The 27725-nt window shown below is 41.7% G+C and overlaps 1 protein-coding gene across 5 annotated transcripts in view; it reads left to right on the top strand.

Moving 5' to 3' along the window:
- Window positions 1-17494, top strand: part of c5h5orf63 (chromosome 5 C5orf63 homolog) — a 42278-nt gene extending 24784 nt beyond the window's left edge. The window contains exons 2-6 of one of the 5 annotated variants that reach the window (XM_072258060.1): window positions 8821-8949; window positions 11768-11835; window positions 11923-12049; window positions 13772-13828; window positions 17140-17494. In XM_072258060.1, coding sequence (XP_072114161.1) covers window positions 11933-12049; window positions 13772-13828; window positions 17140-17319 — 354 coding nt within the window. In that variant the 5' untranslated portion in view covers window positions 8821-8949; window positions 11768-11835; window positions 11923-11932 and the 3' untranslated portion in view covers window positions 17320-17494. Of the gene's footprint in view, window positions 1-8820; window positions 8950-11764; window positions 11836-11919; window positions 12050-13771; window positions 13829-17139 lie in introns of all 5 variants that reach the window. The other 4 variants (XM_072258058.1, XM_072258059.1, XM_072258061.1 and 1 more) reach the window with 4 other exon arrangements.
- The last annotated feature ends 10231 nt before the right edge of the window (window positions 17495-27725 follow it).

Here is a 27725-nt window from a genome sequence, read left to right as displayed (position 1 = left end):
AGAAAGCGTCTTAACAAGCTGCATCACTGCATGGTATGGAACCAGCAGTGGACAGGAAGGCTCTACAATGAGTAGTCAAAACTGCCCACGCATCACCAGCAACAGCTTAACCACCGTCAGGGTGCCAGAAAAAGGCCAGTAATATCATGAAGAATCCCACCCACGCTGCTCGTGGGCTGTTTGTCCCACTCCCATCAGGGAGGAGGCTACGTAGCATCCAAGGACCACCACACTCAAAGACAGTTACTTTCCCCAATCAGTAAGACTGAGCAACATCTCCACCCACCAACCACCACTAGTTTATCATTTCCTGTCAGTCACCTTATGTGCAGACATTCCGAATACATACAATCAATCTATGTATACAAGTTATCTTATGTATTTATATTTATAGCGTGTTTTTATTACTAAGATTTTGTGTGCTATATTTGATCCGGAGTATCAATTATTTCGTTCTCCTTTGAACTTGTGTACTGGAAATGACATTAAACAATCTGTAATTTTGACCAAGCCACGGATGGCTGTGGATCAAGTGCTGTTAAATGTGATTGGTGTAGATATGGAGGCGGAAGTAAAGAGTGGAGAATTAGGGGAAGGGTACACTGATAATTTGGAAAATGTCTTTGGCTAGAAGTGTTAGAGATATTGGCACACATTAAGATTGATAAACCTGGCCTGACCGGATCAGTCAGAAAATACAATGGGGAAAAAAGGGGAGGAGAACGCTGACTCTGTAACAGATTTTTACATCTTCATTAGTCCTGGCAAGAACACAGAACATAGCACAGTCCAGCACAGTGCTGGTCCTTCAGCATATGATATTCAAATTCGTTTCAATTTAACCCTTCCTTCACGCATAGCCGTCCATCCTTCTGCTGGTATAAGATTCTCTTGAATGGTCCTCATGTATCTGCCTCTACCAGGACTCCCGGCAATGCATTCCATGCACAAAGCACTCTCTGTGTCCTAAACCTACCTGTGACATCCTTAACTTTCCCATTCCCATTCCCATTCTGACATGTTTTTTAATTCCACATCCCACTCCCATTCTGACATGTCTTTTAATTCCACATCCCATTCCCATTCTGACATATCGGCCACACATTTTAGTTCCATATCCCATTCCCATTCTGACATGTCGGCCACACATTTTAATTCCACATCCCATTCCCATTCTGACATGTCGGCCACACATTTTAATTCCACATCCCATTCCTATTCTGACATGTCTATCCACGGCCTCCTCTACTGTAAAGATGAAGCCACACTCAGGTTGGAGGAACAACACCTTATATTCCGTCTGGGTAGCCTCCAACCTGATGGCATGAACATCAACTTCTCTAACTTCCGCTAATACCCCACTTCCCCCTCGTACCCCATCTGTTACTTATTTTTATACACACATTCTTTCTCTCACTCTCCTTTTTCTCCCTCTGTCCCTCTGAATATACCCCTTGCCCATCCTCTGGGTGCCCCCCCCCGCCCCGTCTTTCTTCCCGGACCTCCTGTCCCATGATCCTCTCATATCCCTTTTGCCTATCACCTGTCCAGCTCTTGGCTCCATCCCTCCCCCTCCTGTCTTCTCCTATCATTTTGGATCTCCCCCTCCCCCTCCAACTTTCAAATCCCTTACTCACTCTTCCTTCAGTTAGTCCTGACGAAGGGTCTCGGCCTGGAACGTCGACTGTGCCTCTTCCTAGAGATACTGCCTGGCCTGCTGCGTTCACCAGCAACTTTTACATGTGTTGCTTGAATTTCCAGCATCTGCAGAGTTCCTGTCGTGACATCCTCCTATTCTAAACCAATTTAATTTAACAATTTGCCACTTTAGTTCCCTGAGAATTGTAACTCGGGTGAATAGGGTAGTGAAGAAGACATTCGACATACTTGCCTTTATAGGCAGAGGCACTGAGTGTAAGATTTGCGATGTCATATAGCAACTATGCTAAATATTGGTAAGGCTGTGTTTGGAGTGTTGTGCCGTGTTCTGGTTGTGCGGTTCTGGTGTGCTGTGCCCAGTTCTGGTTGTACAGTTCTGCAGTGTTGTGCCCAGTTCTGGTTGTACAGTTCTGGTGTGCTGTGCCCAGTTCTGGTTGTACAGTTCTGGTGTGCTGTGCCCAGTTCTGGTTGTACAGTTCTGCAGTGTTGTGCCCAGTTCTGGTTGTACAGTTCTGCAGTGCTGTGCCCAGTTCTGGTTGTACAGTTCTGGTGTGCTGTGCCCAGTTCTGGTTGTACAGTTCTGCAGTGTTGTGCCCAGTTCTGGTTGTACAGTTCTGGTGTGCTGTGCCCAGTTCTGGTTGTACAGTTCTGGTGTGCTGTGCCCAGTTCTGGTTGTACAGTTCTGGTGTGCTGTGCCCAGTTCTGGTTGTACAGTTCTGCAGTGCTGTGCCCAGTTCTGGTTGTACAGTTCTGGTGTGCTGTGCCCAGTTCTGGTTGTACAGTTCTGCAGTGTTGTGCCCAGTTCTGGTTGTACAGTTCTGGTGTGCTGTGCCCAGTTCTGGTTGTACAGTTCTGGTGTGCTGTGCCCAGTTCTGGTTGTACAGTTCTGCAGTGTTGTGCCCAGTTCTGGTTGTGCGGTTCTGGTGTGCTGTGCCCAGTTCTGGTTGTACAGTTCTGCAGTGCTGTGCCCAGTTCTGGTTGTACAGTTCTGGTGTGCTGTGCCCAGTTCTGGTTGTACAGTTCTGCAGTGCTGTGCCCAGTTCTGGTTGTGCGGTTCTGGTGTGCTGTGCCCAGTTCTGGTTGTACAGTTCTGCAGTGCTGTGCCCAGTTCTGGTTGTACAGTTCTGGTGTGCTGTGCCCAGTTCTGGTTGTACAGTTCTGCAGTGTTGTGCCCAGTTCTGGTTGCCACATCACTGGAAGGATGTAATGACATTTGAAGGAGCGCAGAAGTATTTCACAGGATGCTGCCTAGAGTGGATGACTTTACTTATCAAGAGAGATTGGATAGGCTGGGTTTATTCTCACTGGAATGTAGGTGACTGAAGGGTGACCTTATAGACTTCTATAAAATTAAGAGGGGCATAGATAGGATAGATAATCATGATTATTTACTAGGTTCGGAGAGGGTGAAATGAGAGGGTATAGATTTAAGGTGAGAGAGGACACATTTAAAAGGGATCTCAGTGTGGTGAGTATATGGAACAAGCGGCCAGAGGAAGTGGTGGAGTAGGATATAATCACACTCTTTAAAAGACCGTTCAGATACAAGGAATAAAGGGACTATGGGTTTAAGGCTGGCTTGTGAGATTAACATGGGCATCACAGCCAACATGGACAGGTTGGGCTGAAAGGCCGGATTCTGTGCTGTACAATTGGCTGTATGATCTCATTGCCCTGCTTCTCCTCAGCCTCACATTGCATCTCACCCACATTAACCTTTGGGTTTGCCTTATCTATAGAACCACCACTATTCCCAAATCTATATGTCCACTGGAATTCAACGTTCCAATATTAGTTAGATTTGAATTTCCAGCATCATTAACTGACTCTTTGCTATCTTTCCCTTTGGTGGTCCTGTCTTCTCTGCCTTATACTCTATTACTCACAGCCATGCCTTTTCTGACCCTCTAAACTACTGGATAATCACATCTCTCAAGCTGATTAGAGGTGATTTTTTTTTTGAGTACCATGTCTTATCACAAACCTCTGTGTCATCCTCATTCTCTCCACTACTACCTTTGAAATTGGCCGTCACATTGATCCCAATTGTACAGCGTGTGAAATGACTGACAATAATATGGAGGCAACCGTTTTCCCACATCTCTCAAAGTGTACATTGTCTACCCAAATGATGGCTCTTGGTGAGTTCTGCAAAGACATTCTAGTGTCTGGAACATAATTTACTACCGCCACGAGGAAAAGATTATCTCCAAAAATATAATTGGGACTTGTATTTCTCTACATTCATTGCGCTGTCAAATCCATCCATTCTCTCACAGAGCATCATTGCAGGTACAGTAACAACACTGAAAATACATTTGGACAGGTACATGGATAGGCAGGTTGAGAAGAACATGGGCCATGGCCTCCTGCTCTGCTACAGTGTGGCCACTCTTCAGTCCGTCCAAGGGTTACAAATGCCCACCTTAAGGACATTCCTACACAAGCTTCTATAATATTATTAAATTTGAAATTTGATGTACTACATTTCTGTGTTCCTACAAATGGCAGAATGGCAGAAATAGATTCCTTTCCCTCTCTTCACTAATTGTAATTGTTCCTTCTTATCAGTCTGCTGTACTTTTAATGCCATTCATTATAGTACTTTGGAAGTGTGGCTAACCTGGACTTCCCTCTGATTGCATCTTTTTTTACCCTAGGGTCTTGTTTTTGCTTCTCCATCTTCGCTAGTATAATTTAGAGCAACAAACAGAAAATGCTGAAGTAACTCAGCAGATCAGGCAACATTTATGGAAATTAATAAGTAGTCGACGTGTTGGTGAGACACTTCATTAAAACGGGAAAGGAAGGGTGAAGATGCCAAAATGAAAAGATGGGGGAAGGGGAAGGAGGATTAGCTAGAAGGTGATAGGTGAATCCAGGTGTGTGGTTAAGGTAGAGGGCTGGAGAAGAAGGAATCTGATAGGAGAGGAGAGTGGACGATGGGAGAAAGGGATGTGGAGGGCACCAGGGGGAGGTGATTGGAAATTTGATGAGAAGAGTTAAGAGGTCAGAGTGTTGAAAAGAGGGAGAGGGGAAAAATAAGAAAGAAAAAGTAAATTATCGGAGGGAGAAATCGATGGTCTTGTCATCAGGTTGGAGGCTACCCAGACGGAATATGAGATGTTGCTCCTCCACCCTGATGATGGTCTCGTCGTGGCCCAAGAGGAGGCCATGGACTGACATGTCAGAATGGGATTGGAGATAGGAATTAAAATGGTTAGCCACCAGCAAATTCTGCTTTTGGTGGGTGAAGCAAAGGTGCTCAACAAAGTGGTCCCCCCAATTATGTTGGGTCTCACCAATGGACAGGAGGCTACATCAGGATCCCCAAAGGACAAATGATCCTGGCTTGGCACTATTACGGTTTTCTTGAAATCCTGAAATTTAACCTTATAAAATTCGAATTTGGAGTCTATCCATGTCCTGATTAAGGTTTTCAAATTCATAATACTAGGTTTGTGACACAAAACTATAGTTTATGTTTCTGAATAGCTTTTTGCAAACCTGTGTCCGGATCAGGCAAAAGTTCTACTACAATGACCTGTAATTCTCCTGCCATCCAAGATTGATATACACTCATTGGTTCCTCATCTGTAATGCTTCCACCGATCCTTTCCCATAATTATTAAACATGTACCATGCTGATGTCCCTTTATTTGGGACAGGGAAGGACTCCCCTTCTCCTATTATTAATAATTTCTAGTCTCTCTTCCTCACCCTACTTACCATATTTTCTCTTTCCTTTGTTCACCACAGCATCCTGTAGGGATTAAATTTAAGAGCTCATTTCCCACTCTTACTTACTCGTTTTACCAGTAAACACATTTATTTTACTTGCTACAAGGGAAGACCACACCACACAAGATTCAGTGATAGCTTCAAAGAAACAGCAGCATAATCACTCCTTTGTACCCAAGTGTTAGGTACTGCACATCATTTCAAGATCAGGGTTCATTCCGTTCACCTGCTTAATTATTGTACTTGGCATTCTTCTAGTAACCAAATCCACTTCTCTTTTGCAGTTTGTCGTATACTCAAGGTCCATTGGCATAGTTGTGCACAAACACTATTAGCAAAGCACTCTGGTACAATATAGATTCCAATTTGTTACAGACAAAAATGCAATTTTGTTACCATAAGTAAAGTACATTTCAACAAAGTGAATAAAAAGGCAGATATAGCTGGGGCCCATGTGGGCGCCCATGGCTACCACTTGGAGAAAGTGAGAGGAGCTGAAGAAGGAATTGTTGAGAATAAGGACCACTTCCGCTGGTTGAATCTTTTGCTGAGAAAGAAGCAGAGAACTTTAAGGCCTTGACATGGGATAGAAGTGTATGGTAACTGGACATCCATGGTGAAAATGAGGCAGTCGGGCTAGGGAATTGAGAGTTATTGAGGAGATCGAGAGCACATGAAATGTGACGGATGTAGGTGCGAAGGGACTGAACCGTGGAGGATAGAATGGAGTCAAAAGGAGCAGGCAGAGACACTGGGCCTACCCGGACAGTTAGGTTTGTGGATCTTGGGCAGGAGGTAGAAACAGACAGTGTGGGGTAAGGGAACTATGAGATTGGTGACAGTGGATGGGAGATTTCCAGAGTTGAAGAGGTTAGTGATGGTATGAGAGACAGTGGCCTGATGGTCTAGTGTGGGGTCCTTTTCAAGGGTTAAATAAAAGGTGTTTGAGAGTTGCCGCCTGGCCTCAGCAAGGTAGAAGTCACTCCGCACACTACAACAGCACTCCCTTTGTGTATGGCTCCACTCATTCTCCTATTAGATTCAGTCTTCAGCCCTTTACCTTTCCCACCCACCTGGCTTCACCTTTAACCTTCTAGCTTGTCGTCCTTCCCCTCTTTCTCGTGTCTTCCCCATTCCTTGCCAGTCCCGATGAAGGGTCTCGGCCCAAAGTTTGACTGTTTATTCATTTCCATAGATGCTGCCTGTCCTGCTGAATTCCTCCATTTTGTGTGTTTTGCTCTGGATTTCCAGTATCTGTGGAATCTCCATCGTTCTCTTGTAATTTATATGTTGTGTGTTGTCTGTACCTACGTGCCTGTAATGCTGTTGCAATTAAGTTTTTTATTGCACTTGTATCTGCACGGCAGTAAAATTGATTTGAGTTGACCACCCAGGAACACAGCTGCCCAAATGATAGGTGATCTATCCCAAACTGTAGATGTGCACTTCTGCTCCCACTGTCACCCCATTACTACAGAGTGTGCCATCTGTATGCTCACAAAAAATGCTGGTGGAACTTTTAATGATCTCTACACCCAAGAAGGATACGAAGGAAAACCTGCTCCCAATCGCATAGCATTGTATACCTCATACCTACTCCTTGAAGAGAACTCCACACAGGACCATCAGAAAACTGTCTCCGCCACCATCACTGACCTCACAAACTCCAGAGAACTCCCATCCACTGCCACCAAACTCATAGTTCCTTTACACCACACTGCTCACTTCTACTTCCTAACCAAGATCCACAAATCTGACTGTCTGAGTAAGCCTATTGTCTCTGCCTGCTCCTGCCTCACTGAACTTGTGTCTTCATACCTCAATTCCATTCTATTTCCCTTGGTTTATTCCCTTCCTGCCAACATTTGCGACACTTCTCATGCTCTCCTTCTCCTTAGTAATTTTCAATTCCCTGGTCCTGACTGCCACATTTTCATCATAGATGTCCAGTCCCTATACACTTTTATCCCCCCATCTAGAAGGCTTTAAAACTCTCCATTTCTTTCTCAGTAAAAAAACCAACCAGTAGTCTTCCACCACCCTCCTCCGTCTGGCAGAACTGGTCCTCACCCTCAACAATTTTTCCTTCTGCTCCTCCCACTTTCTCCGGACTCAAGGAGTGGCCATGGGCACCCACACAGGCTCCAGCTATGCCTGACATTTCGTTGGCTGTGTAGAACAGTCCATGTTCCAAGCCTTCCCCTGTAATGCTCCCCAACTCTTCCCCCACTACATTGACAACCTTGGTGCTGCTTCATATCCCCTCTTCTATTCCCCACTTTGGCTTCTTACCACTTTTCACCTGCCTATTACTTCCCTTCCCCCCCCCCCCCGATCTCCTGTTCCTTCCCTTTTTTCCTATTGTCCACTCTCCTCTCCAGACCTTTACCTTTCCCACACAATGGGCTTCACCTATCACCTTCCAGCTATCCTCACTCCCTTCCCTCCACTTTTTTTTATTCTGACTTCTTCCCCCTTCCTTTCCAGTTCCGAAGAAGGGTCTCAGCCTGAAACATCCTAAGTTTGTTCATTTCGATAGATGCTGCTGGGACTGCTGAGTTCCTCCAGCATTTTTGTGTGTGTTGCTTTGGATTTTCATCATCTGCAGCCTTTCTCGTAATTTGGTACTAGATCACCATCATCGTGGGTGTAGTTCCTGCAACTGCCAACTCAATAGCATTCACCAGAACTACTGCAGTGGTTTAAAAGCATCATCATCCCATCAAAAGCAACTGGGAATGGACAATTGGTCATTTTGCCAAGTGCTCAGACATCTTCAAAAATAAATTAATAAAACAACTTACATTTTTTTTCATCTGGGTTTTATTTTTTGCCAGTGGATAATAATGCAATTTTAAATATTAGTAAATTGATGTTAGCAGATAACTTGTAGACACTAATTAAGTGGAAAAACTGATTTGGAAACAGACTTTTATCTTCAATACACAACCTGCATTATTTACCCTCATGAATTTTTAAATTTAAACAAAATTTAAATTATTAAATAAATTTTACAAACAGTGCATCATTTCATAGGAAGCTTAAAACAGAGGCAAAACAGAGCAGTTTTGTTTGCAACAGTAATGAAATGATCGAGTCACATGCCACAAGGCAAGTTTGTGATGACTTTAACCTGTAAGCACACATGGCAAAATAATTGCACTGTTACCTATGTTGCTCTTCGGCAAATAATTCCAATTCTGTCTGCACAAAGAAAGTACTTTAAATTTACAAATGTGGAACTAGTGCAGATGGTGAGATAACAACTGCTAAAAGGAATCACATGATTCAAATGTGCGCAAGATCTGAGAAAGAGAGAGAGGACTCTGAGCTAGCAATGCCACAGTTTTATTCTGACAGAGACGGTAAAGGTAACACAAATGTACTTAAAACTTAGCATTTATTGTATTTAACATGTAGGGTTGCTCGCAGATAGAAGAGGAACAGTGACCACTGCTTGAGAAGAACTGGTTGGTTGCGACGTTGTCTGATTGACAGCCACTCTGGACCCGAGAACTGAACAACTGATGATCAACTAGCAGACTTTTGGTAGGGTTGCCAAAATGTATGACTTTGTCATTTGAGGAAATGTTCCTTCTGTTGGATATTTGCCAACTGTATACCTTTCTCAAGAATATAATGCTTATTTTCAATGCATGAGTTTATAGTTAATTTTTAAGCCTTGTCATGGCAGGGGTCAAGCAGAAAAAAACTTATAAAATAGCAGTGTTTGCATGTTAGCTTTTGATTTATCATTGGAACATTTTTTATTCATAGCCATATAGAAGTGTATAATATCACAGAAGTCACACAGTCCTTTTCCTAGGGAAAGAGAATCAAAACCTAGAGAGCATAGGTTTAAGCTGGGGGTGGGGAGAGGGAGAGGAGAGAATAAAAAAAACCTGTGGGAGTATATTTACATGCAGAAGGTAGTGTGAATATGCAATGATCTGCCAGAGATTGAGAATCAAATAAGAACAGTATTTAAAAGATATTTAGACAGGTAGGTGGATAGGGGCTAAGAGGGACATGAGCCAAATTCAGACAAATGGAACTTGCTTAGATGGGCTCTAGATCAGCATGGATGAGTTGGGCCAAAAGCTCTGTTTCTGTGCTGTGTTGCTCCATGAAATTTAATTGATGTGATCAAATTAGACACGTGGTTGTGTTAATAAAAACTCTTTGAATATTTGTCACTATAACTGAATTTTGGTGAACTTGAGGGGTAGATCAAGGAGATCAAAAAGCAGAAAATGCTGCATTCATACATTAAATCACTGACAAGACGACTTACAAGGGGTGATTGATAAGTTCGTGGCCTAAAGTAGAAGGAGTCAATTTTAGAAAACCTAGCACATTTATTTTTCCTACACTTACACACTTAGTCCAGCGGTCGTGGAGCATACGGATCCCTTATTTGTAAAAATCGGCGTCTTGGACCTCCAGAAGTGGTCCACAGCAGGAGTGATTGATAAGTTTGTGGCCTAAAGTAGGAGGAGATGAGGAGAAACTTCAAACTTTCTGAATTTTCACTCAGAGTTGAACTGCACGTGCGCATAATAAGAGCTGTATAACTCATCTCCTTCTACCTTAGGCTACAAACGTATCAATCACCCCTACTGTATGGACCATCTGGAGGTCCAAGACGCTCATTACACGCACATGCTGTTCAACTCTTTGCATGATAACGCAGAAAGCTTGAAGTTAATAACTCATCTCCTTCCTCCTTAGGCCACGAACTTATCAATCACCCCTGCTTTGGATCTCTTCTACAAAAGAGATCCGTATGCTCCACGACTGCTGGACTAAGTGTGTATATGTAGGAGGGGACTATGTTGAAAAATAAATATGCTAGGTTTTCTAAAATTGACTGCTTCTACTTCAGGCCACGAACTTACCAATCACCTCTCGTAGTTCTGAAATGTTAACATTTTTTCTATCCATGGCTGCTGCCTGATTTGTTGAGTGTTTTCAGCATTTTATCAGAATCAGGTTTAATATCACTGGGATTTGTCATGAAATTTGTTGTTTTGCAGCAACAGTACACTGGAATACATAAAAAAGCTACAAGTTACAAGTAGTATGTATTAAAAAAATAAATACTGTAAGTAGTGCAAAAAGAGATGGAAAAAAATACTGGGGAAGTGTTCATGAGTTCATTTTGGGTTCAGAAATCTGATGGTAGAGGGGGAAGAAGCTGTTTCTGAAACGTTGAGTGTGTGTCTTCAGGCTTCAATACTTCCATCTTAATGGTAGCAATGGTGGTCATGTCCTGGGTGATGGGGGCCCTTAATGAAGAATGCTGCTTTTTTGAGGCATCGCCTTTTAAATGTGTCCTGGATGCTGGGAAGGCTAATGCCCATGATGAATCTGGCTGAGTTTACAACTTTCTGCAGCTTTTTCCCACCCTATGCAGTGCCCCTCCAGACCAGACAGTGATGCAACCAGTTAAAATGCTCTCCACAATGCATCTGTAGAAATTTGCCAGTGTCTTTGGTGATATACCAAGTCTCCTCAAAACTCCTAATGAAATATAGTCACTGTCATGCCCTCTTTGTAACTGCATGGATATGTTGGGCCCAGGATAGATCCTTAGAGATGTTGACACCCATGAATTTGTTTCAGATTTCTGGCATCTTGTTTATTAGACTTCCATGGAAACCTTTTCAAAATGATACAGGGAACATTTCTGCCCACATGGGACAGAAGGCAGAACTGTAGATTTATGTTTCAACTACAATTCAGCAACTCCAACAGCGTTGTGCTCCCTCAGTACAATAATAAAGCATCAGCCTGTAGTTCGTGTGGGGCCTGAAACTCTAACTTTAAACTTAACAACAGATATCACTGAAGATGGTACAGTTAATGCATGGCTAAAGAGCTGGTGCTGGAGAGAGGGCTTCAGGCACATAGATCATTGGGCTTGTCTAGGGCAGGCCCTTTACAGGAAGGAGAAGTTGCACCTAAATATGAGAGGTACCTCACAGGAAGGTTTGCTAATGTTACTCAAGTGGGTTTAATTTTATGTGGTGCAGTGGGGTAGGGGGTGGTTAGGAAGTGGGAACCAGAGCAGAAGTCCAGAGGTGGAGGAATTGAGGGGAAAGTTGAGGTTAATCATGTAAGCCTAGAAGGAAGGACAGGTGGAGCCAAGTTAATGATAATCACTAATCAGTTATAAGCAAGGACTTTTCCGTAAGTCTCATTGCTTTAAACTATGTGGCCAAGTCTTGCAGGAACAAAAAGGTGTATTTGAATTGCATGCCATTTATTCACATGCAAGTTCTCAGTGGGTTGAAGCCATGCACACTTGCAGTACAAGTCATGAATTTTCAGAACTCATTGGTTGATTTGCATTTGCTTTCAGAAGGCCGTTTTAGCCAATTCTCAGTAAATCTTTCAAGAATTATCTGTTGTAGTACCTTCTCCACTTACCAGGTTGGATAATTCATTTGTTGAAATTCACTACATTATTAATCTGCAAATCTATGCTTAATCTAATTACATATTAATTACATTCAGCAGTACTGGAACAATGTATTTACATTATTTTACAAAACTGGGTAAACCATCAAAACCTATATTGGAATTTTTCTTAAGAAGGACGTCTACATTAAAGAAGGATCTGCCAACCTTAACGTTGTTTACCAAGGTATGATACAAACTGACCATCTCTTTTCATTGAGGGAAAAAAAACAGAAAATGCTGGAAGTACTCAGCAGGTCAGGCTGTATGTGTGAGAAGAGAAACAGAATTAGCATTACAGGTAGAAGAATCTTCTCAGAACTTGGAAGGAGACAAAAGAAACTTGTTAAGCTGCAGGGAAACGTCTGGGAGAAGGATGCCTCTGATAGGGTAAAATTGGGGTGACCTTAGGAATAAGTTGTAAATAAGGTTATTTGGTCATTGAGTAAATGAGTGCAACTAGAGACAAAAGAAATTGCTGATGCTACAATCTGGAACAAAGAAAATAGGATACTGGAAAAACTCAGAATATGAAGCAGCATTTGTGGAGGAAAAAGGTGAAAGTCAATGTTGGAGACTCTTTTCAGGACTACAGAAGAATATAAGAGTTGCTAAATGCAGAGCTGAATGGCATGCCCGGCAGGTCAGTCTGAGCAGGGATTCTTGTCCCAGAGGAAGAAAATTACAAAGTGAGCCAATGTCATAGATGGATGATTAATAAAGACGAGAAATCAAGTGACTTGAAGTTGTAAAATTTGATATCAAGTCCTGAAGACTGCATCCTGCACGAACAGAAGATTAAGTGTCGATTCTCAAATTTGCATGGGCCTCATTGTAACAGTGCAGTTCACAGACTGATAGATGATGGAGTGCTGGCTGATCATTTTGTTTTCAAGGGCTGGAGTGGGACTTGAACCTATAACTTACTGCCACTGCCAAGTGTTGATTTTACTTTGGAAAACAAAAAAAAACTACAGGTGCTGAAAAGAGGAACTGGTTACCATTTCAGGTGGATGTCCCGTCTTCAGAATTCTGATTTGTTCAGGTGGCTTACTGAACTTGGGTTAAACTCTACTTTGTTCTGACCAAGCACAGACATGTTCCTTGTTGGATCCACTGACCATTGTGATTGAAATAAATTCCACAAGCTGAACCAGCATTGTTCAGCTGAGTTCACTACTGTACATCTTTTCCAAAGGTCAAATAATTTCCTGTGCCTTAGCTATTTTATCTATTGGGCAGCATGGTAGCATAGTGGTTAGCATAATGCTTTACAGTACCAGTGACCTGGGTTCAGTTCCCATCACTGTCTGTAAGGAGTTTGTACATTCTCCTCGTGACCATGTGGGTTTCCTTTGGGTGCTCCAGTTTCTTACCACAGTCCAAAGACATACCAGTTGGTAGGTTAATTGGTCGTTGTAAATTGTCCTGTGATTGGGCTACAGTTAAATCAGGGGCTGCTGGGTGGCGTGGCTTAAAGGACCGGAACGGCCTATTCCCACTGTATCTCAGTAAATAAGTAGAATTAGAGAGAACTAGTTGAAGTAAAATAAAAATAATCTTATATTCATATCTCATAGATCTAAAAGTTCTTTCTACACAGATGCTGTCGGCCTTGCTGCAAATTTCCAGCATTCTCTGCTCTTCTGATTTCCTGCATATGTCATTATTTGCTTTAAACTGAACTAATCCGTGTAGTTATGGCCGAGTCAGTCAGCATTGTGATATATCTCCATTTGTGAATTGTTTTGGAATACTTTTTTCCATCAGTGAAAAATCATTATTGCTATTAGCCCTTGTATTCAGTACTACAGAATTGCTGGTGATAAATTGAATCATTTTACTGAAAATTTTAGTTTGCTCTTGTTAGAAATAGTTACTAACAAAGTTTTAATTTGTATGCCCATAGGATTCTTGCACACTTTGTGAAGAAGCCAAAGAGGTTTTGGAGCCATACCGACACAGGGTATGAAGTTAAATGCAATAAATAAGTACTTTTCAAATTTAATCTAGATCCTTAAAAATTTACTTACTTAGAAGTGTTGATCTTTAGTTTTATTTTTAAGGGTGTCGTACCAGACATTCAGCTATTCTTGTCTGACATGTGGTGTCAGGATTAACCAGGTCACATTACGAATGTTCCTGACTCAACCCTTGTATTTTTTACGAGGCGGAGTGGCTAGCTTGACACTCAACCCGGCACGGATGGAAAGCGTGCTCAGGGGTGGCCCAACCTGGATTCGAACTCGGGAACCTTCGCTCCGGAGTCTGACGCTGATCTCACTGCGCCACCAGCCGGCCGAGGGTCTGAGTTACACACAGATGATCATAGTCTTTTTATTTCATTTAATATGAGATTAAAGTTTTCCCAAAGACTTATTATTTTCTGACCTTTGTACCCCTCCTCACCACACTCCACCCCCCCCATTATTATTTTTCCTTTAGACAATATTGCAAATATTCTTGATGATTCACCCACAGGGATTCCAAATGCTTGGGTGTGGTCATTCTGTAAATTTTTCTTTTTATCACCAGAATTTAGTGTCCTGGCTCCACTCTATGACCTCTGTTGTACTTTGCTGACCAAGGCTACAGCATCACCAGCCTGCATCAGTCTATAGAATTTAAAAACGCAAACACGGGGAAATCTGCAGATGCTGGAATTTCAAGCAACACACATAAAAAATGCTGGTGACCACAGCAGGCCAGGCAGCAGCTATAGGAAGGGGTACAGTCGACATTTTGTCAGATGCTGCCTGGCCTGCTGTGTTCACCAGCATCTTTTATATGCTCTACGGAATTAACTGTGTCTCAGAGGACTTCAAGCGAGAGTTAATTTGGTTTATTAAGTGAGGAAGTCAGCAGCTTGATCAAAGGTCAAATTCACTTTGCACTACAGTGGACTTACTTTTGTGTTCTAATTGTGTTCTTTCTTGTAAAAGCAGTGTATAATTTGTGTTTCCCTAGCTTATCTGATGCTCTGTGCCTGTGATGCTAAGTTTCTCACTGCTCTGTGCATCCATATATTGGGCATGTGACAATAAAGTCAATTTTGAAGCTACAAGGTGGAGATGGGTTTGGGGATGAGGCAATGAGGGGGTAAATTTGGAAGTATGAGGAAAGTAGTGATCAAGACATCATCCCAGACTGGGACACACCCTTGATTAGTTAGTGCAGAGGAGAACAGAGAGTGGTACAAGTTAGGAACCAGGTATCAATGTGCGAGCAGACTGAAGTTTACAGAGTGTGAGGTGGGAGGTCAGCAGGAATGTACAATGTGGCCCTCCTTCTGGACAGTTTAGTCATGATTGACAGCACAGCGAGCCTTGTTGATTCAACATACTGAATGCTCTCTTTCTCTCAACTCCACTTTAGACTATTGAGACATTTCTCCTGAATTGCATATGTTACCCATTTCTGCTTTCTTAACCCAATGTTTGACTATTCTTTATCTCATCCAACTGGTTTTTCAGACTGTCCCCTTATATTAACTTAGCTATTTTGTTCTTTCTTTGTCCACTTGCATTGAATAGGAGGCCGCAAGTCCTAGAATCCAGGGGAATAGACCACTCACACAGCCCCATCCTTCACCTCATCCCCTCCAGGTCTCATCATCTGATTCCAACCTTTTCTGGCTCTCCAAAACTATACCTTATTTGTCAAGTTTATAATGGAAGGCATTCACTCTATCTCAAAGTCAAAGTTTATCGTCACATGCACAAGTACCTGCAGGTGCAATGAACTTGCAGCAGCATCACAGGCACATAGCATTAGAAACAAAACATTTCATAAGAAAGAAAACATAAATTGATCATAAATTAAAACTTATACAAGAAAGAACACAGTTAGAAAAAGGATGTCCACTGTGGTGAAACTGGTCATGTGGTTGCTATACTGAGGTAGTAATTAGGTTGGTTAAGGTCATTTCAAGAACTGAATGCTTGAAGGGAAGTAGCTGGTTTTGAACCTGCTGTACCTCAAGTCTGATGGTAGATGTAAGAAGGTACCATGGCAGAGATGGTGGCAACCTGCTGATAGATGTTGCCTTCTTGCTTATGAGATTTACATTACATCAGCATATACTGCACAAGTCCAAGGGGCCTTTTATGTGTGTTCCAGACATTCAGTGCACAGGGACTGGAGAGCATTGTGCAATATCCTTCTCCCATGGAGCTTTTTTACTAAGGTTCAGTGCACCCTTCAGCACATAGTCCTAGACCTTGGAATATGGCAGACAGAAACATTTGACCATGTTTAGTCCTCTGCATCTAATAACCCTGAAAAGTTTCTACTAAATGATAAGCAACCCCTGTAAGGATTACTTTTATTGCATTCCATTTGGATACATAATATTCACACTAAATGTTGTACACTTTGCCATTCCTTGCATAACTAGCAGTTGTCAACTATCCATCCATCAAAGGCTATGTAATCGTCCTGTACGTCAAAGGCCCACCCTAGGACTTGTAAGTCAGAGTGGGCAGGTGTTGTCCAACCGCTCAGTTCTTGGCCAGCCATGAACGAATTGCAGAGCAGACTTAATGGGCTGAATGGCCTAATTCTGCTCCAATGTCTTATGATTCAACCCATAGCCACACTATTCATTCCAGTTCTTTTGCTCGTTCTCTGTAGAACAGATCTTGGTTCCCTCAAGTTCTTCTTAGCTGAAGATGTATTGAAATAACGTGAGTCTCTGCACAGGTCCCTGGATACCATAATTAAGGCTTCTCTCTTCAATACTTTCATGGAAAGCGCCCTTGCAAAAATTGTCCGCATTATCTTGCCTGTAGCTATCTTAATCCCTTCATGATGGAGACTAAATTCAAGTCAACTTTGCTAAGAGAGCTGTCACTTTAATTGTCCCTCCCACTGGACTGGGCCCTCTACTTCCTTTATTGTTCCAGAGAAACAACAGAAGCTCAAGGAATTAGCTTCTTGTCTACAACTGGGCAAAATACAACCAGAGCGGCATCTGTGAAAGGAAAAGGGAATCAGAACCCGCCCCCCCGCCCCACAACCTCCATGGATGCTGCACGACCTGCAATTTATTTTTTGCTCTGGATTCCAGCATCTACAGTCTCCTGTGCCTCTCCTCCCTCTTCTATACTAAAGGAAACACAACCCTAGCTTGTTCAGCACACTCATAGTTTAGTCCACCATTACCAAAAATGAACAGTACAGAAACAGGCCTTTCAGCCCATCTTCCTAAGCTAATCTACTGTCCACTGATGAGTTTCATAAAAAGTCTGTGGAATTAATAATCTTATCATTTCATAGTTTATCCTCCAGGAGGTGGACATCACCGATCCAAAGAATTCCGTCTGGTTTGAGAGGTACAAAAATGATATTCCAGTTTTCCACATGAATGGACAGTTTCTGATGATGCATCGAGTTAACTTGAAGATCCTAGAAAGAAAGCTGGCCAAACTAGAACAGGAATGTAACCAAATGTCATAAAAGTCAGAAGTATGAATCATAGCGAGAAAAAAAATCTTTTTTTTGTTGGCTTGAATACATTACTGATTTGTAAATGATTTGAAATTATTTTCTATATTAGATACTGCCAGTGAAACTAACTTATTTGTGAAGGATGTAAACCATTTAAAATAACATTAAAAAGGCAATGAATGAATTTTGGTGTAGTAAATTCATGCTATTTTTTGATTGGCTGTATACATAGATACAGCAAGGAAACAGGTCCTTTGGCCCACTGGGACACCCATTTATACCAATCCTACACAAACCCAATTTAATTGCCATGAATTCATCCGGATTCTACCATTCACCAGTTTTAAATGTGGTCTACATACTTTTGAAACTTTATTAATTTATTTATTGAGAAAAAGCACGGAAAGGGCCTTCTGGCCCTTCGAGTCACACCGCCCAGCAATCCCCCGATTTAACTCAAGCCGAATCACGGGGACATTTACAGTAACCAATTAATCTACCAACCAGTATGACTGTGCACTGTGGGAGGGAACCGGGGCACCCAGAGGAAATGTGCAGGGAGAATGTGCAAACTTCACAGACAGTACCTGACGTCAGGATCAAAACCTAGGTCACTGGAGCTGCACTACTGTGCTTTCTACATGCAGGTTTTCTCACTGTGCTCATTTCCTATATATTAACAGTTTTTTAATATCTCATCTCGCAATCAGTTGTGCACCACCAGATCTCTCACATTTGTGACTTGGAAATATATTGTCTTCTCCCCCTCCTGGTTTCACCTATCACCTGCCACCTTGTACTTCTTCCTCCTCCCCCCCCCCCTTACTCTGTCTTCTCTCCTTCCTTTCCAGTCCTGAAGGTGGTCTCGGCTGAAAATATCAACTGTTTACTCTTTTCCATAGATACTGCCTGACCTGGTGAGCTCTTCCAGCAGTTTGTGTGTGTTGCAATATATCATCTTCATTGTTGCCAGCGTTAATTTCCAGAACTCGCAATGAAGCAGCACTGTAAGAGAATTTGAACAAGATGGTTCAGCTAATTAACATCCTCATGATTAGTTAATGGTGGACAATAATTGCTGGCTTTGCCTGTGCCACCTAAAGAAAGGATAAGAAGGCAGAGCATAACACAGGACACTTGGGTAGTTTGTGGTTAAGCTGTTTCTTCGCTCATTCCCCGCACCCACTTCAGGCTCACCTGATTCCCTGGAAAGTTTACTGTTGCACCTAAAAAAGTAAATTAAAATGTGTAGGAGTTTAAATACAATTGACATTCCAATAGTCCAGCAAATCAGCCAGTCCTGCATCACAAGTCAAAGGGGCTTGGTTGTTGAGAATTTTACTGTACACTCATGAGAGGATATGGTTCAGGAAATAACATAATATGCAGAAAAAGGCAGTAACTAAGCTGCAGTAAACACATGTTTTATTTTCCCAAGCTAATAAACATTGGGTAACTGATAATAGGGGCACTGAATGAGCAGTTTGTGAAAGCCAGGAACATTGATGGGTTGAGTGCCAGGCTCAGGGAGAATGAGCCGAATGATCTACAAAATTCTAGGTAGGAGATTCCGGGAGCAGGATAACACAGAGGCTGAAAGCGTGAAGGACAATGACATCAAATTGTTCAGGCACTGTAGCCGAGTAAAAGGAAAGGGAATATGTATAGTAAATTATAGAGAGTTTTGATAAATAAGGAGAACCCATCTTCTCCCTTGATGGCTGGTTACCAGGAGATGCAGATTCAAGGATAAAGATGGTCCTCAGGTAACAAACTGACTTACAGATACCCTTAAATCTGAACAAGCTCCTATAATACTACTAAATTAAAAAGTTTGATGTGCATACGTAGGTTTGTTCCTACGAAGGGCAGAACTAGTTTCCTGTCTCCAATTTTAGTAACTGTTCTGTTATCAGTCTTTTTTATGCCATTCATAACAATACTGTGGAGATATTATTACTATATCTAGTGATTTTTGCATATTTTCCAACTTAAAGACAAAATAAACTCTGAAGGTTGGTAAAAACAGAACCCATTTGTGACCTGGGTACAGCCTGTATTGAACATTAAACTCCACTGCCAGTATCAAGTCCTGTTTCTCCTCTTTGCTTCATCCTCTATTATCACTTTATTCATTGATTTTCATCAGATCCCTGCCTGGAAAAATCTTAGTTTTAAAACATTAATATCCTTCTGTAGCCTTCTCCGTTCTTCCATCTGTTATCGTTTCCAGTATTGCAACCTTCCTAGGTTGCTGCTTTTTCCTAAGTTGGCAACCCGAGTTAGTGTAATTTGCCTGCTTTTTGACCATATCCCTCTAAATGAAATACAGTGAAATAGGACTGCATAAAGCACTTAATTTTAATGTGATTTTTATACAGTTTAAGAATGTATGATTACACTCAGCAGCACATCCAGATGCCTGCAGGGGGGGCTATTTCAGTTCTGAATACATGCAGTACCAGTAGCCGTCACCTGGCTGTGCTGTTGAGCAGGAGGACTGCAGTACCAGTTCCTGTGATATTGCTGAACATCACAACTGCTACTTTAAGACAGTTAACCCCATAAATAAAATACTGTAAATATACCCTAATAACAACTTCTATTTATGGCATTTCTAACATAGTAATATTTAGAAGCATAGATGATTTCAGTCCATTGTATCTGCACCAGTTAGAAGAAAGCCACCCAACCAGGTCCAGTATCCTATACATCATAACTCTGTATACAAGCACCTTTTAAATGTGATGAGAGTCCTTCCATTCATACTATCCATCTTTCATAATGGTCACTTTATTAAGCACAGGAGTGCAACCCAGTATGGTCTTCTGCTGCTGTAGTCTATCTACTAAAAGGTTCATCATGTTCATTCAGAGATGTTCTTCTGCACGCCACTATTATAATGCATCATTATGTAGGTTACTATACTTGATATTTTTGGGGGTTTTTTTCATAACATTCTCCGTAAACTCTAGAGACCGTTGTGCGTGAAAATCCCAGGAGGTCAGCAGTTTCTGATGTATTCAAATCACTCTGTCTGGCTCCTACAGTCATTCCATGGTCAGAGTTACTTAGATCACATTCCTTCCCCATTCTGATGTTTTGGTCTGAACAACAGCTGAAGATCTTGACCATGCTTGCATACTTTCATGCATTGAATTGCTGCCACATGATTAGCTGATTAGATTTTCTATTAATGAACAGTTGTACCTAATAAACTGGCCATTGAGTGTACCTTATTTAAGTTTCCCTTCAGCTTCCTCTCTTGTCAAAATAACAGGGCAAGACCATCTAATCTTCCCTTATATCTAGAATTTTCCAGTCTTAAGCAACATCCTCATAAATATTCTCTGCTCTTTTTCCAATGGAAGCAGTGCTTAAATACTGGTCTAATTGTATACAATTCTAGCATTGTCTCCCTGCACTTGTATTCTATGCCTCAGTTAATAAAGGAAAGCATCCCATAAATCGTAGTTGCTTTGCTGTCCCTAAGGTCCTGAGGACAAACACTTCCCTGCGGACTCCCTCTGTTCTTTCCACACCTCTTGATAGCCTTCTGCTAATTTTGTATTTTCTTTACTAGTTGCCCCTCCCAAAAATACATTATTGTACTTTTGTTAAGCACTCTCCCACTCAGTCAAGCAGACCCTCAATATCCAACTGCAGTTTAAACTTCTTCTCCACTTTTGCCACCTCCTTGAAAAAAAATTCTATCATTAGCTAAACACAGCCAATCCTTTCCAGGCAACTCAAAAACACATGAAGAGATCAAAAGCCTCTGTAGTTTCTTCCTTCTCACCTCACCTCTTCCTCTTTCTCTCTATCTCCCACTCTCCTCCAGCCCTACTGCTTTCTGATGCCAGGAATAGAATGGAATTGACTACACTCATAGTTCTGCAATCATTTACTGTTCGAGGCAAAACACAAATTCTCTACCCCCTGCTCCAATCTAATTGGTACAAGATCACCTTATTCTGGTCATTGGTTACCTTTATAGCTTATTCTGTTGTGCAACTTACTGCATCCAGTAAAACTTTGATTATCTGTCACCCCTTATTGCCCCACCCCTAAGGACTTTACCAATGTTAGATTGGTAGATTTCAATGACCATTAGCCATCATTCCAATTAATGCCCCAACGTAATTTTTACTATGCTATTTTATATTAAGGTGCATTTTCCAGTTTCAGGAGAGTGTGGAAAAGTGCCCTGATGCATTTCAAGGGGGTGCAGAGCTTCAATGTGTTAAAGGGAGGACGAGAACTGGGGCCTTGGTGTGTTAAAGAGAGCAAGGGACTCTTTCCTTGGTGTGTTGGAGGGATTATTGCTGAACCATCAACACTTCTGAACAATCAGACTTGACTGTACAAATAATGTCACATTTTCCGAAGGAATTATTCCTTTGCACTTAATGGCCCAAGTTACAACAGTAACATTTATTTGTGTGGTGACTACAATGTGGGAATTAGTCCCATAGTTCTGATCAAATATGATGCCAAGCAACTCGAAAAGATACTAGGGTAGATAACAAAGAGTTTGGTTACAGAGGTAGGTTTTAAAGAATATCTTAGAGGAAGAAAGAGAAATATTAACAGATTTAGAGAGATAATCTCAATGAAAGAGCAGTGGAAGTTAGGAATGATCAAGAAATTGATTTGCTCAACCTACAAAAACTACTTTTTCTCCCTGTCCTTCCAATTTGCTGTAGGCACAAGGCGTAGATGAAATCTGTTATACCAGTTAGGTTGTTGACGAAAATTGTATTTACTTACATGGATAAGATACCCTGCCTTATCATTCATCTTGACTTTATAAAATGTCAATGGAAACTAGTTATAAACCAAAGTGATGAAAATATCTGATTATGACATCAAATAATAATCTACTAAAACACCATCAACTTAGCAACCATACAGTGTTTTAAATAGACAGAGTTCAACATCATGCCTTTGTATAGAAATTAAAGATTGTTTTTCTTATTAAATGGATTGCATTGATCAAGTACAGAAAATCTATTTACAATCATTAGGCAAACTATAACATGTATGCGAAAGATTGGAGATTTATCCTTTGGGAATGAAGCTGTGCCTAAATGTGGAACAGTCTGCCCCCAAATTCAGTTGAATTTATCAAGACTAACAAGATATTAAAATATCTTTGTAATCAAGGGAATGTGCATGATTTTCCTGCTTGCTGACCTACACTGGGACCCACTTAAATAAAACCTCAGTTTAAAAATTTTAATCCTAGTTTTAACGTGCTTCCATGGTTGCAGTCCTCTGTGTCTGTCGCATCTAATGGCCCTACCACCATTTAAGATATTGAAGCCGCTGACTTCATGATCATCCACGAATTTAGTTGCTTCACTATTAGGCTGACTCTTCAGGTGCAAGAGCTCTAAGTTCTGGAATTCCCTCCCCAAATCCCTGTCTCTCCTAAAGGTACTCACTGAAATTGATCACTTTCAGCAAGTGTTGTGTTACCGCCCTTAGATCATCAATTTATATAGATGTACCACAGAAAGCAAACTATCGAGACACATGGCTTGCTGTGGCAGCTGCTCTGCCCAAGACTCCAGGAAATTGCAGAGAGTTATAGACATGACTCAGCACATCACGAAATCCAGCCTCCCCTCCATGGATTCTGAGTACACTTCTCACTGCCTTTGAAAAACAGCCAACACGATGACCTTTCCCAAACTGCTCCTCGCTGCTCATGGCAGCCGTAGATACAAAAGCCAGAAAGCACATCCCACCAGGCTGAAGAACATAGGCTATCCCAGCACTATTGAATAGTTCTCCAGTATGATAAGAGAGGTTCTTGACCTCACAATCTACCTTGAAAAAGCTTTGCACATATTGTCCCCCTGCACTCCAACTTCTCTGTAACTATAACACTATGTTCGGATTCTTCCCTTGTTTTTTTTTCCCCTTGTACTCCTTCAAAGTACTTGTTTCAAAAATTATCTATGTGGGTGGGATGCAAAACGAAGTTTTTCACTTCGTGTTACATGTAACTGTGTTAAATCTATGTCTAATAATGTAACTGTGAAGCAGCTTGGGACCTTTAACGTACAAGGAATTAAGTACAGTCTGTCCTCAGGTAATCAATGGGTTCCATTTTCACAGACATTCCATATTCAATTTTATCCATAAGTTGAAAAATGTACAAAAATCACTTAGTATAGTAACCAGTGCTGTAATGAATGGCATTTAAAACACTTACTACAAGTGAGGAGAAAGATAAGAAACTAGTTCTGCCATTTGCAAAAGTGAACACATTATCAGACTTTTGAATTTGGTAACATTATGGGAGCTCGTTCATATGTGGATTGTCCATAAGTTCTGTATTTATAACCCGGGGACTACCTGTTGCTTAAAGGCAAAGTGAGTGTTTAGAGCGTGGGACTGAGGTCACACAGCAGCAATGTTCTCTCCTCTTAATTTGTAATGACCAGTGTGCGCAAAAATCTTGTGCTGTGCAATTTTTTGCCCAATGACATGTGTGCACTGAATAATTTCTTCATTAAAAACAGTATAAATAAGCCAGTTCTAAAATCTGCAGACAAATCAATTGTTAACACCATCCATATCAGAAACCGGGAAAGGAAATGTGATTGTGTACAATCATGAAATATACTTAACATGCCAATGAGGTAGAGTGTGATGACCTTTTAAGCAGACTTTAAATTACTTTCTGCGCTAGTAGCAAAAGATGCGTGCGCACACACCTTAGAGGGGGCACTGCTCAGCAGCTGATTGAATGGAAAAGCAGACTAGAGAGGCAATTAGCTTCATTGGGATCTTTTGTCTTGAAAGAACGATTATTTCCGAACCTACTCTTAAAATCAAAGCCTACACCAGAGACTCACAATTGTTAGACCGTAATCAATTCATTTGAAAGGTCACTGCATGTCCACAAAACTGTTTCTTGTTCAACCAACCTTCTGATTATTAAGTACTGCATCCTATATATCTGGGGATTTTATTGCACACAAAATAACATTCAATTCATATTGCAAAAACATAGTTTTTCCAATGATAACATCAATAGTTTGTGTGCTTGCCTGGAATGCAATGGCATTATATCTTTCTTATCAGCAACAACCTGTAATATTGCTTTACACCTGCACAGTTTGTTCCAACAAGTTTAACGACTTCTCTGGCTGGTATTTTACAGGAAATCGCAATTGTTTTGGGGGTACAATAACATTCATTGTACGTGGATATACAGAATGCAATATTAACATTACCCCTGAATTCCTGAAGTTAGTGAACACTTTTTAACAGCAGCACGCACAAAACGCTGGAGGAACTCAGCAGGTCAGGCAGCATCTATGGAAATGAATTAAACAGTCACCATTTTGAGCTGAGATCCTTCTTCGGGACTGAGAAGATGTCAGAACAAAAAAGTGGGGGTGGGGAAGGAGGCCAGCTGGAAGGTGAAAGGGGGGAAAGGTCAGGGGCTGGAGAGGAAGGAATCTGACAGGGGAGGAGAGTGGACCATTGATGAAAGAGAAGGAGGAGGGACCCACGGGCAAGTAATAGGTAGGTAAGAAGAGGTAAAATGTTGGGGGGGGGGATTTTTTTTATGGTAAGGAGAATTAAGTGTCTTTACAGACGTGGTAAGTACTCCATATACAATACTAGGTTGCAATGTATATTAATAACAACCTGGCAATTGATCTCATCTCCTCATCAGGTTTACCTTCCAGTCAAAATCATAAGCGTTAGGAACATAAGTGAGGAATCTAGAGCATGGATTAGTACTTGGAGCAAGGGGATGTTGCGTACAAAGGGTGGACTGTCACAAGGGTGGAAGTGGCTGCTGGATCTTCTGGACTTTAGATGTTTCAAAAGAGACAGGTAAAAGAGGTGGGGGAATGGCATTACTAATCAGGAATGGTATCACAACTGCAGAGAGGGTGGAGATTGTGGAGGGATGTGCCACTGAGTCTGTGTGTGGAAGTCAAAAACAGAAAGGGAGCAGTCACTCTATTGGGAATATAACACAGATCCCCTCCCTGCCCCCCCCCCACCACACACACACACTTACACACCTCATCAGCAAAAGAAACACTGAGGAACAGATCAGGAGGCAAGATGTTTGAAAGGTGCAGGCATAACAGGGTTATTGTTATGGGTAAAGTTAAAACTTCCCTAATATTGACTGGCACCTCCTAACTGCAAAAGGTTTAGATGGGGGTGAGTTTGTTTGGTGTGTCCAGGACAGATTCCTGAGGCAATATGGACAAGCCAACTAGAGGAGAGGCCATGCTGGATTGAGATGTCAAGTGACATCTTTCAGGGGACAAGCATTTTGGAGACGGTGACCACATCTTCCTGACCTTTAGCCTAGTCTTGGATAGGAGCAGACAATGTGGGAAAGTGTTTAATTGGGGGAGGGCTAATTATGATGCTATTAGACAGGAACTTGGAAGCATAAATTGTACAGTTCTCAGGGAAATGTACAATGGAAATGGGAGGTTGTTTTGGGGACCACTTGCATGGTTTTGCCCCATTGAGGCAGGGAAGGAATTGTAGGGTGAAGGAACAATTGTTGACAAGAGAGGTACGGGTTTAGGAAGCAAAGATCAGACATGACTCTTGAATGTTGTAAGGTAGCCAGGAAGGTGCTTAAGGAGGAGCTTAGGAGAATTAGAAGGGGCATGAGAAAGCTTGGCATGTACGATTATGGAAAACCCCAAGGCATTTTCCACATACATGAAGAACAGGAGGATGACTAGAGTGAGGGCAAGACTGATCAGGGATCAGGAATAAAAGTAAAAACATGTACCTGGAGTCAGAGGAGGTAGAGGTGGGGAGGTCCTTTAATTAATACTTTGCTTCAGTATTCACCAGAGGGACCTTGATGAATGTGAGGTCAGTGTTGAACAGGCTAATGTGCTGGAACATTTTGAGGTTACAGAAGCAGTGTTGGAACTTTTGAAAAACATTAGGATAGATAATTCCTGGGGGCTGACTGGATATATCCCAGGTTACCATGGGAAGCAAGGGAAGAGATTACTTCATGGTTGGCAATGATCTTTGCGTCATCACTGGCAGGAGAGCAAATGTTGTTCAAGAAAGGTAATGGAAATAATCCTGGGAATTATGGACCCATGATTCTTACATTAGTGGAAGACAAACTATTGGAGAGGATTCTTAGAGACAGGATTTACGAATATATGGAGAAACAGAGTCTGCTTGAGATAGTCAGCCCTGCTTTGAGAGGGGCAGGTTGTGTCTCTCGAGCCTGATTGAATTCTTCAAGTGACCAAACAAATTGACTGGGGCATTTGGTGTACATGGATTTTAGCAAAGTTCATTGAGAAAGTCGGGAGGCATGGGATCCAAGGAAACTTGGCAGTAAGGATTTAGAAATGGTTTGCCAACAGAAGACAGAGGGTACTAGCTGATGAGTATATTCTGCCTGGAGGTCCATGACCAGTGGTGCTCTGCAGGAATCTGTTCTGCAACCCTTGTTCTTTGTGATTTTTATTAATGGCTCAGATGAGAATGTGGAAGGTTGACGTGATAGGGTTGTTAAGAAGGCATATGGAGTATTGGCCTTTCTGCATTGGGATACTGAGTTCCAGAGCCACTATGTAAGGACACGAAGGTTGATGATACTGTGCATAGTGTAAAAGTGGCACAATGTTTTACAGTACAGGCAACCCAGGTTCAATTCCCACTGCTGCCTGTAAGGAGCTTGTATGGTCTCTCCATGACCTCTGGGTGCTCCAGTTTCCTCCCACAGTCTAAAGACCTACCGGTGGGTAGGCTACTTGGTCATTGTAAATTGTTCCATGATTAGGCTGGGATTAAATCGGGATTACTGGGTGGTGCAGCTCAAAGGGCTACTCTTTGTGCTGTATCTCAATAAAGTTGGGTGTAGAAGTGGCAAATGGAGTTCAATCCAGAAAAGTTTGAAGTAATACTCTTTGGAAGGTTGAACTTGCTGCACAAGTTGATAGGGTGGTTAAGATTGGCCTTTGTGCATTGGGGTATTGAGTTCAAGAGCCATTGGATAATGTTACAGATCTATAAAACTCTGGTTAGACCACACCTGGAGTATTGTGTTCTGTTCTGGTCATCTCATTATAGGAAGTATGTGGAAACTTTAGAGAATGTGCTGAGGAGATTTACCATCCGGATTAGAGAATACGTTGTATGAGAAAAGGTTGAGCAAGCTAAGACTTTTCACTTTGCAGTGAAGGATGACAGGAAATTTAATGAAGGTGTAAAAGATGATAAGAGACTTAAAGTGGACAGTCAGCACCGTTCTCCCAGGGTGGCAATGGCTAACGAGAGATCATACCTTTAAGGCAATTGGAAGAAAGTATAGTTTGAGGAGGATGATGTCAGAGGTAGGTTTTGTTACACAGAGAGTGGTAAATGCATGGAACTATTTGGAA

This window comes from Mobula birostris, chromosome 5, assembly GCF_030028105.1.
Source record: "Mobula birostris isolate sMobBir1 chromosome 5, sMobBir1.hap1, whole genome shotgun sequence".
NCBI lineage: Eukaryota > Metazoa > Chordata > Chondrichthyes > Myliobatiformes > Myliobatidae > Mobula > Mobula birostris.
Note: the sequence above shows the minus strand (reverse complement) of the source record. Positions and strands in the feature narration are given on the sequence as shown.